This window comes from Cupressus sempervirens, chromosome 8, assembly GCF_028749045.1.
Source record: "Cupressus sempervirens isolate cs-2001-9-10 chromosome 8, ASM2874904v1, whole genome shotgun sequence".
In the NCBI taxonomy this organism is placed as follows: Eukaryota; Viridiplantae; Streptophyta; class Pinopsida; order Cupressales; family Cupressaceae; genus Cupressus; species Cupressus sempervirens.
Window position 1 is genome coordinate 782,811,454 of NC_143125.1, and position 11,892 is coordinate 782,823,345.

Here is an 11,892-nt window from a genome sequence, read left to right on the forward strand (position 1 = left end):
CTCTAGACTATAGATACAAATCAAGTGCTTGAGTGTTTACTCACCATTTTTATCACTGCTAAATGTTCTTCAAAAGAATTAAACTTTGGTCTCCAATGAAAGTTATGTAATTCAACCACTTTGACACATCCCACGTAAAAAATAAATTATTGTTTATAGATCAATATTCAATTATGAATTATCCGTATTTAAAAAATTATCCTAATTTGTTTGGATGAGTATAAGCACTCACATGGTGTAGTCAAATAAATTTCATGACTAAAAGTTCATTGGCACATGATAAATCGTGCAGCCACTAGGTAGATAAAGATAATTTAGAATAATAAAAAACTAATGATAATCTAACAGGTGGAGGAAAAAGAAAGTGGGAAACAATTTTAGGTTCGCCATATTAAAATGCAAATAGTTACACTTTATGCAATGCAGAAATCATTATGTATTCGATCAAGAATACCAATTAAAGCACAAAATTAATAAAATCACTCTCTGGTCAACAAAGTTCAACATCGATGATATTTCTACATGCATAATGTTAGAGTCAATCATGGCAACAGTAAAAATTAAGCATGATAAGTCTTGGCAGAAAAGAATACAATCAAACATGTCATAGTTGTCTACAATTTATTTCAACAATGGCCATGATAACAAATAAACTTTTCTTTTGTCAAACTAAAGATAAGATTTTCCCAAAAATTGGGTTCTAATACTTGATACCAAGTCAAAAAAAGGTTTATGATTATCCTAAAAGGAGTTAAATACATGTTCAATGTTCTCAGTATGCATTTATAAATGACTCAAATTTCCAACACAGGCCAAATGAAACGATTGGTTTACCATTACTTTTAGTTGGACTAACATAAGTCATAGAAGTCAATAAAGGATTACATTAATATCATCATACTTTATATTCTACTACATTTGACTAGAATTAAACTGTTGATTCTAATATTGGTGTGACACATCCTTTCATATCATATTGACTTTGAGAGCCTTGCAACCTTGTGTCTACTACAGTAAGTTCTCATTAATCAAACCAAGCCCTTAACCTGCATTTAACTAGAGTAAATGAAAATCTATAAATACATTCCATGGATATCTATGATGTGCACTAGGTTTTGTTGGTGTGAGCAGCAGCATGATGAAGACTGTTTTCCTCTATTGGTTTGACCTTCTTGTATGTGTATTTTCTTGCAATGTAGATATAGAGGCATAGGTTGAGAGCACTAAGAGAAGCCAAGAGCCAATAGAAATAATCTAAATGGCATCTGTTAAGGTTGTTCACAAACCAACCACTGTGACCTCCTCTTTCACTGGCCATATCTGTAATGGTGATAAGAAGACTGCTGATGAAACTTGCAACACCAACAACACTAAGATAAAAGGCAATCCCCAAGCTTCTCATGCTGTCAGGAACTTGGTCATAGAAATACTCTTGCAATCCCACTAGTGTGAACACATCTGCTATTCCAAGGAATATGAACTGTGGGCATAGCCAAAAAACACTGAGGGGTATTGTGGCCTTGGGAGTGTCAAGCAATCCATGAGCTTTTGCTGCATTTATCCTCTTTTTCTCAGAAAGAGCTGCAGTTACTAGAAATATGATGGAGAAGAACATGCCAACACCAATTCTTTGAAGTATGCTTATTCCTCTTTCATTGCCAGTGAACTTTCTTGCCATGGGGACTAGAAATCTATCATAGATTACAACAAAGATGACCATGGAACCAGCAGTGAAGGCAAGGAGAGAGGCTGTGGGTATTTGAAAATGAGAACCCATGCTTCTATCCATGGTGTAACCTTGCTTTAAGAAGAAGGTTGTTCCTTGAGCTATTGCCACTCCATAGGCTAAGCAACATAACCAGATGGGTACCATCCTTATAATGAGCTTGGTTTCCTCTACTTGAGTTATTGTGCACACTTTCCATGGATTGGGCTCCTTTGATCCATCTGCATCAGCTTGTACGAATATGGCTGCTTTGTCCAAGAACCTTAACATTAAATTTGAATTCCACATTCTCGTCAGATGTCTTCTATCCAACAAGTTGAGAGAAAATAACTTTTTCAAACCACATACAAAAATAGCATGAACCATTGATTGTGACCACAATAAAAAAATAACATGAACCATTGACTGTCACCACAATAAAATAATCTTGAGGACTTTTTAAATTCCCATTTAAAGGTTACACTAATGATTTGATGAAGCATTTGGAGTATAATATAATTTGACTTAATGGTAATGGAATTGAATTATATAATCTTGATGATAAAAGTCAATCTTCAAATGCAAATCTACTGTCCCACTTGCTGATTACTTAAAAATTACTAATTTTTAATCTTTTGATAAGAGCCAACATATGCTTGAGGATAAGTTTGGGCTGGGATTGTCTTCCATACGATGATTATATGCTTTACCAATAGGGACCATTAAGTTTAATATTATTTTACTGCTAGTGCTGAGGGGGCTTGGGCTTGGGCTTGTCTTTAACAATTGCTTTTGTTTAGTTTATGAAGGAATGGGAAATTATATTAACAAATAAAAAAAATATAATTATCTCATTATTCAGAAGTCTTAAAGATATTGAAAGACTCGAAACTTATCATTGGAAATTTGAACTATTAAAAATAAATAAAAATATTAAAAACATAATATTATACAAGTGTGAAGAATTACTAAAGTTATCAATAAGTACAACAATTGACTCAAGTCTATAGGAAGTGTATCAATTCATTGCCTAAAATGTTAAGGAGGCGACTTTTATTCATTTAGAATTCTATAGAGAGATTTTAAATCTTTATGGTTTTAATAGATTATATAATTATATATTTTCATTGATGATTTAGATTGTTCTATGATCCAATTCTCTTTTTTTGTTTGTCTTTTAAAATATTGATGAAAAATAAAATCTACACAATTTAATCTAAAAAATTGTAAGCTAAACTTGTTTTTACTTAAAAAAATATTAAGTTACTGTCTGATATTAGTGTGTTTCATTTTATTAACATACTAGCAATTGAAAAATTCAACAATCTATTATTCTGTAGATTAAAGCATTTGAAGATTAAATTATCTCTAATTTTTTAATCAATATTTTAGATTATTTCTTTATTTTAGCTTTCTACACTCTAATGACACAAAACAAATGTTACTGAACTATTGATTAAGAAAATTTCCACAATTTTATCAGATTAAGGATTGATATATTTGAATTAAAATCTAACATCATTTGATTACACTCTCTAATATCTCTAAATAGTGTTTATTAAATATGATCCAAAATATGGATTCAAAAAATATCATGAAATTAAGAATTGCTAAGAACACATTAAAAACTTTAATAAAAGGAAAACACATAATAGAAATTGAACTCACCTCAAGTTTTCTGTATGTGACAACAACCTCTGGCCAGATCTGATGTCTTCCAAATCAAATTTCTCATAAAGAAGACCCACTTCAGGATTCTTGTGCTTCCTGTTCCTGATGGCAGCAACAAAGACTTGCAGTATCCTAGTGAGGGGACTGCCTCTGGGAATCCTGTTTCTGTAATATGGAGTTCCAAACAAGAACAAGATGAGTGTGACAGCCATGGCTGCTGTAGGGATGGAGAAGCCAACACCCCATCCTATGTTGTCCTGAACATACACAACTACTGTTACTGCTGTAAGAACACCTCCACACAATCCAAAGTACCACCAGTTGAAGAAAGATATTTTCCTCTGCTTTTCTACACTATCTTGTTCATTGAATTGGTCTGCCCCAAAGGACTGGAGTGAAGGTTTGTGACCACCTGTTCCTACTGATATCAAGTACAAGGCAAAGAAGAAGACCCCAATTTGTGTGGATGTTGCATGGGGATTGCATGTCAAGTTGGCTTTATCACACCGTGGAGGCTTCAAGGAAGACAGTGATGCTGAAAGAGTCAACAATACTAATCCCTGTGAATATGAAACAAGCTTGAGATTAACTAGTTTGTTCAGCCATTGTATGACAATAATGTCTCTTTGTGAATATAATTTGTTCCATAAAATTGAATGAAAAAAACCACACAACCAAATCAAGAAACAATGCATACTGACACTGCTTTTAATCTCTCTTTGTAAATGGAATTTGATCCAAATTATCAAGTTTGAAAATTAACACAGACAAATTTAGAAACTAAGCATTGTAACACTTTAATGTAAGGAAAATCAAGAACTTAGAAATAGAAGTCAATGCCTGACATTCTTTTCTCAGTTAATATGAGATCTTTGAAAATACTTTTAATGTTTTTCTTCTTTCTCATTTCTTAATGATGGATCATGGATTTTGATTTAAAATATCAGCCATAAAAACTTGCTCAATCAACTTTAGAAATAATGCACACTAATACCATTAATACCCTTAATGTCTCTTGGTGAATGAAATTTGATGTAAAAGGAAAAACCAAAAAAATGTACACATTCAAATCTAGAAACAATGCATACTAATACCCTTAAAGCCCCTAGCCTATGTTTCTCAGTAGAATATAAACTGAAACATCAAATGAAAAAATTCATAGAGTCAAATCTAAAAACAATGCATAATAACATCTTAAATGTCTCATTGAAGAGGAATGACAGAAGGAATTAGCAATAGCTTTATATTGAGGCTCAACATCCTTTGTTTATATAACGTGAGACCTTTAAAAATATTTGTAATTTTTTTTTCTTGTTTTCTATTTTTTAATGATGGATCATAGAATTTTATATAAAAGTAAAAAATTTACTCACCTAAATAATTCATGCTAATATGTTTTACATCTTTACATCTATTTGTAAATGAAATTTGATCTAACAGAAAATTTATATAACTAAATTTATAAAAAATACTTACTAACATTCTTAATGGCCTTATTCTCTTTTTAAAATAAAACTAAATCTGAAACATCCGACATAAAAACTCAGAGAGTCAGATCCAGACATACTAACTTCCTTTTGAACACTTTAAATGTCCTTGTGCAACGTGAAGACGGAAGATATAAGATTCTTTTCTCATGTTAAAAAGTCTACTGACAACTTTTTTTTGGGTTGGGAAGGAAGAGGGACGTTATCAGCTCTCCTATTCATGGACCATAAATTCAGTGAATGACCACCTCCTGACATAAGGAATATTTGCAGGCATGCACGTTATGGTCTACACTCTAAAGAAATATTTATGATAATATTTATTTGCAATCAAAACTGGGTTAATCCAACTCCAAAGTACAATCATCATCCATTAAAAGATGCTACACAAAGGAAGAAATTCCACAAAAGCGTAAACAAGAATAAACAAACTTTAGGCCAATCAGAACGAAGGTTCTAAAACTCAAAAGAAAGCGTATATATTCTCACAGGCCCTTCTATGACTTTAATCCTTGGAAGAATCAAACACATCCTTAAAGCCTCTTCTCACATGTAATAATAATAGACCTTTACAAACTTAAAAAAGAAACAAATAATGGGCGTCTTGAAAGTACATTTAAGAATAAAACAACCACTTAGCAAAACACATGTACTGTCTAAAGTGAAGTGAAAAACATAGGACACCATAGAAATTGCATGAAGCCATTTTGGGTGTTCTATTTTGCAGAGGTTGGCTTACCAAGAGATATATCACAGAGGAGATTAACACCATCCAGTAACGACCAAAGTATGCATCTGCTAGAAATCCTCCCACAAGGGGCATCACAGTTGTTACTCCTGACCAGTTATTCACATTCTTTGCTGATGTGGCAACTCCTTCATGCAACACAGTGGTTAAGTAGATTATCAAATTGGATGCCACTCCATAATATGTCAACCTTTCACTGAACTCAACTCCTGTAAAACAAAACAGTCAAAGAAACAAGTTAATGATATCAGATTATTTATCAATTCATATGATTCCATTCCATAACATTTGAATTACATTCCATAACCCATAATCAAATAACAGATTCATAGAACTCTGAGAATTTCTATAGAACTTGAAACAAATCCTATGAGCACACAATTAAAAAACTTGTGAACAACGTAAAAGCAAAAAATGTTTAATTGTATATTACCTATAATGAAAAGAGAAGCCTTCCATCCTCCAGATTTTGACTTGATAACAGCCCTTCCTCTAAGATCAACTGATCCATCGTTTACCCATTCTTGACCATCTTCTCCGCTTACTGCAGGACTCTTCCAAAACTCTAACCACTCTCTCCAACTGAAGAAACCCATGATAACACCCAAAACAATTGGCAATGTAAACTATAAATTAGTCTGTGGAGTCCCGAAATGAAGACCAGTGACTTATTTTTAGAATAACTTATTGTGAGGTCAGTCTCTGAGCTATGACAAGAGTCAAATATATTTAATGGGATGATGTACTGAGCAGATAGATTCTACTAAACAATCCTATTTCTCCACACATTACACGGCATTTATGATTCTTCGTGCCTTGTACTTCACACCCAAATGTTGTGGAGATTGCCTATTGTGTAGACTATTTATACTAAAAAGCCAGCTATTCTGTGAGGAAAGAGTTGGAATAAAGTGTAAATAAATATTACTTTTTGGATGGGACGCAACTTGCTAAAGTGCATGTTGAAAATGTGTACAAATCAATGGCGGTTGTTCAACCGAGGTGGGGAGCACAACATTTTAAAACACCTCCCCACTAAAAGAATCATATTCCACACCAAACTCCACTTCCTCAACATTTGGTTTTATATTGATAATGCTGTACAGTTTCCTTTTCTTGTGTGGTGGGATGTAATATGCTTTTTAAGGCATGGGGATTGGAATTTTCAGAGTCATGATGATCTTGAAATTCTTGTTGCTTGTTCCAAACAGTCTTTCACATTGTCCCATTTGTACTAACTGTCTTCTTAGTGGGTTTAATCAATAAAATATGTCTTTTATTCGTGTGAATGAGTGAGATTTATTTTAAAAGAGTGGAGACTAATCCAATAAAATGCATTCTTGTCACTGTAAATTAGTTCAGATTGAAGTAAGTGAGCTTAGAGAGGTGGAATATTTGAACAATTAAGGAAAAGGTGAATAGGAGGGATAGTTAGTATGATCATTAAAAAATGATGGTAAATGAATAAGATCTAACAATTTATTTGATGTGAGATGTAGAAATACTATTCTTTTGTTATTGATTGTTCGAAAAATTATATATGAGCAATTTTTTAAATTATGAATCATATATTCTAATAGTAAATAGTTATCTACATTGCAATCTCATCTATTATATGATCTTCTACAAGATATTATATTTAAACATTTATAAAATAAGATTATTTATAAAAAAATCTTAAGGAAATGACATTATATATTATTGAGATTTCAGTAGACTTTATTATAATAAATTTGCACCTATGCTTCAAATTTATCGTAATAGTCAATAGTTTTTTACTTTGCGATCTCAATTTATGGCACTATATCAGAACAAGATTTGACTAGATCAATCTTAAAAATGAACAATATCAAAAAGAGTAGGAAAACTTAAATGCATGTAGTTTCATTACTCTTTTTTATGAAATCAAATTGAAGTGCACAATACATAGTTGCTCCAATTGTGTCTAGATTCAGTGGATATTAAGTGGCGATTGCTTGATTCTAGTTATTAAAATGAATCCATTGAATATCTTGAAATATCAAGATATAAAACAAATTTGTGCCAAATACACATTCCATAATATCAAGATGGAAGAGTTAAGAGACCCACATGATCAAATTTGAATTTTTTAATTTTTAAATGGAAAGAAAGTTCACAACTATAGGGTCACTCACATGTGTTGACTTGTCTTAAAATAGTATTTATATATTTGCATAGATAAGTGTCATTGTTACGCAGATAAGGTGAATGCATTAAAAAGTATTTATTTGGATAACATAGGGATAAAGATATAAGAACATGTGTGTGATATGGATACAATATTATAGTAGTGATTCTAACTTCACATTAACTTGTGTCATTTATCACTATGTAGACATATTAGAATATCACCTAAAAATAAGCATAAAAATATGTAAGTCATATAGATATATTTAAATTTCACCTTTATATAGAAAAATATAAATCATTTTAGTTTTACTATAAGTGTCAATTGTATCTCTTGGATTTTAATTTAAGCATTACTATATACCAATTAATAATAAAGACATTAACATTAATTAAAAAAAATTAAACACACCAATGTTTTCCATTTTGCTACATAAAGTATTTAATATTTAGTTTCTCATTATGTTTTCACTCTTTCAATTCATAAACTATTCATAGCTTACATTTTTTGGCCAATAATATGAAAATTTTAGGTTGGCCAAAGTTATGTGATATTACAAACGAGAGACCCATCCTCAACATGAATGCATTACATTGATTTGAATATTCCAAATTTATAAATTTCTCAAAATCCTAATAAGAATCCAAAGCTCCTAACAAATTAGCTGAGTTAGAATAAGCATACAAATATTAGTAGAGACAAATTTGATAGCTAGATTTTTGTCACAACTCCTTGGGATTGACTAGCCATATTCATGAAAAATATTATAGTAAGTAAACTAATTGGTATGTCTACTCTAATTATAGAATGGGAAGAGAGATAAAATTAAGTAGGTGAGATAAATTTTATATTTTTCCCAAACTCTCTTGGAATATAGATCCCCTCATATTATATGGTCAATTGGATCTTTCCTCTACCCTCTCAGACCACTATCCAACTGTTTGTAGCATTTGCCTCTCCAAAAAGTCAAATAAGGACACTACCCTCCCATTTAAGCGCAATGTTTGTCACTTAAAAAATGCAATATGCTTGGCTACTCTTGAAGGGATTCATAGTTCTCTTCTCGAACTTGGTGAAGGATATTCTTGGATTGATGGTGGTGTGAGCCCATTATTCAATGCATTGATTTTCATCGCACATTTGGCAAATAAATGGCTTGTAAATGAAAACATAAGGATAAATATCTCTAAGGGAAATGTGTTCTTGATAGAGAACTCCTTAGTATTTATCCTACCAATATTAATCTAAAAGATTCCATATTGAAGTTTGACTTTACAAAATTGATAACTAAAAAGGTCAAGGGGCTAAAATTAGATCAAGGTTGATTGAACAAAAGATGGAAATAAAGGTACTCAATATTTTTTAACTATCTTGGCTATAAACACAATGAAGAAAGGATTGTTTCTATCAAAGATTATGTTGGGTCTCTTCATTTGGATCCAACTAAAATATGTAAATTGTTCAAACAATTTTGTGAAAATCTCCTCAAATATGATCAATGGAAAGATATACAAAATACTCTTGAGGAGATGGTCAAACTCTATATCTTAATCAAATAGAAATTGATTATATAAGATATATAGATATAATCCTCTCTTGGAAGAGTTGAGAAATGCTTTATTTTTTACTACTCCATATACTATTTTAGGAATTAAATTAGTAGTACAAACAATTGTTTGAACAAGAAAAACAAGTTTCATTTTTGGAAGATATATTTTTGACAAATTGTTTTTTTCTTGGCAAACTTATGAACAGGCTCAAAGATATATTTTGATAAGTTATATGATAAGATTCAATGGAGGTTAGTCCTTTGGTTCAATGAATTGGGTTTAGTGGTAAAATTTGGGGTCATATTCAAATGTTCTTTCAAAGTTATTATCAATGATATGTTAACAAATTCATTTCCTTTATAGATATCTATTTGTTATGTATGTCCTTTAGCTCCATATATATATGTTATTATAGTAGATCCACTTGGTTATATGTAGAATTATGCCTACCAAATGAAACTCATTTTGGGAACATCCATCCCTCACTAGTAGATTTGGTGTTAATTTTTTACCTTAACTTTTGACCTTATGCCATTTTCCATTTGATTCTAACTTTTTTCTTGTTAAGATCCTGAGTTGGTAAAAAATTTGACCAACATGAGTTTGTTAAGTCAAAAATTTGACCAAAATGAGTTATAAACAAAAAAGAGAGAGAAAAGTGCATCTGAGGTTTGATTTTCACTACGAGCTAATCACTCATGGGCATAGGAGGAGGGATTGAGCTCATTTCTCTGGTAAGTCATCAACCCCATGCCATTTCAAATGTAGGTTATAAGTTGCAGGATTTTGAATGCAAGTGAATGACACTCTAAATGATTATGCCTAGCAAGATCATCAAATGTAAGTCATCAACCCCATGCCATTTCAGACGTAGGTTATAAGTTGTAGGATTTTGAACACAAGTGAATGACACTTTGAATGGTTGTAGCTAGAAAGATCATCAAACCTTTTGGTGATTAGGATTTAAGATTGTGATACTATGTGTATGAAGTTCTAAGTTGGGAGCAAAGGCGGGCCAACCAACATCAAGATAGTGAGAGCCGAGTTTTCAATGCACAAATTTTCTACCACAAGATGTACCAACAACAACCCATATAATTTTAGTGAATCCCCACTGCTCTGCTTCAGTAGTGTAGTGTCCCTTTGATGATGGCATTATTGTTTGAGAAGAAGGCATTTAAAGAAATTTGTCTTGCAATGTATGAGAAGCTCAAAGTTCAGAAAGATTTCATCTATTTTTAATGATAGAAGGATTTCAAGAAATATATTTTTTTTGTGCTCTTTAAACACACCTATATATTTGTGGGATCATGATTTGTGTTCAATAGCGAATGAGATTGATCTCTTCTTTCTATAGATTGTTTCTTATGAGTAGTAGTCAAGACATACAATTTTGGTGTAGTAGACTTTAAAGATATACCTACGTACAAGGAAGCTATTGAGTCTCAAGGATTTTTTGAAGAGGCACCCGAGACACCTGAAACTATGTAAGAGGTATGCAACTCAAAATTGAAAGAATATAAAGTGATTTAACTATCTAAATTTTTTGTTATAGATTGCTAGAGAGTGGGCATTGAGATTATTTTGAGTTTACATATTAATGATAAGATCTTGGCAAAAATGAATTCACTTGAATGACATAAACAAGGATGATAACTTCATTCATGTGTGGATTATACTATAATCATCTGACGTAGTGCAAGGTAGGAGAATCCCCAAAGGAGATGTCCGAACCCCCACCAAATAACCACACAACAAAAATATAACAATAAGGAAATGATAATGCAAGAACTGATACCAAATCACAACTCTTTATTCATAAATATAACTGATTACATGCAATATGCATGGTTGTAAGGCTTTCTAGGTTAGGGCCAAATTGAACAAAAATTACAAAATTAGTTCTGCAAGAACCAACAAGATCCACTTACAAACTCTATTCCAGCTAGTCCAGATCCACAATTGGATAAGAACACCAAAAAGAATCCACACTTGTACCCTCAAGACCACCAAGCAATCCTTTGGTTCTTGATTTGTAGCCCTAGCTCTTCAAAATTTGCATCTATACTTCATCTCCTTCTCCAAGCTTGAATGAATAAATCCACCCTAAAGTCTCCAGAAAACCCCTTACTTATACCCAACTAAGCCACAACTTATCCCAACTCATTGCAAACTAAATTAAATCCCTTACATTAAATATATGTTGAGCCACAAGTTGGCCACAACACAAATTAAATACCCATACATAAATTAAATGCCAAAAGTAGGCTCATAGACAACTCAACATGAATAGAACCAAGAACAACATTGGCACTTAGTACATACAGGAACACTTGTCATCCACAAAAAAACTCAACACCAATAGGTTCACTCAACACATAAAGGAACATTTCGTCAACACAAGATTGCTATAGTAACTCAGCATCCACTAGGAGCTACAATAACTTAGCATCTATTATAGCTACAGTAACTTGACATCCACTAGGAACTAAAGTAACTTGACATGCACTAAAGCTATAGTAACTTGACATACACTAACTAGCTTGGCAGCAATAGAAAATTGGAAACCACTGGCACTCGGC

The 11,892-nt window shown here is 32.0% G+C and overlaps 1 protein-coding gene across 1 annotated transcript; it reads right to left on the bottom strand.

Moving 5' to 3' along the window:
- Positions 1-808: 808 nt before the first annotated feature.
- Positions 809-6,502, bottom strand: LOC149544743 (protein NRT1/ PTR FAMILY 5.6-like). Its single transcript, XM_089795324.1, has 4 exons — positions 6,045-6,502; positions 5,603-5,820; positions 3,374-3,936; positions 809-1,988 (listed from the first exon to the last, which is right to left on the bottom strand). Exons 1-4 carry the CDS (start codon positions 6,205-6,207, stop codon positions 1,109-1,111), a joined length of 1,824 nt encoding a protein of 607 aa, XP_089651450.1. The 5' UTR covers positions 6,208-6,502; the 3' UTR covers positions 809-1,108.
- Positions 6,503-11,892: the final 5,390 nt, after the last annotated feature.

Excerpts from the sequence above, each read along its gene's own strand:
- LOC149544743 (XM_089795324.1), bottom strand. The coding sequence starts at position 6,207 with ATGGGTTTCTTCAGTTGGAGAGAGTGGTTAGAGTTTTGGAAGAGTCCT. Across the intron at positions 5,821-6,044 it reads GGCTTCTCTTTTCATTATAG|GAGTTGAGTTCAGTGAAAGG; the intron begins GTAATATACAAT and ends TTTGTTTTACAG. Across the intron at positions 3,937-5,602 it reads CCTCTGTGATATATCTCTTG|GGATTAGTATTGTTGACTCT; the intron begins GTAAGCCAACCT and ends TCATATTCACAG.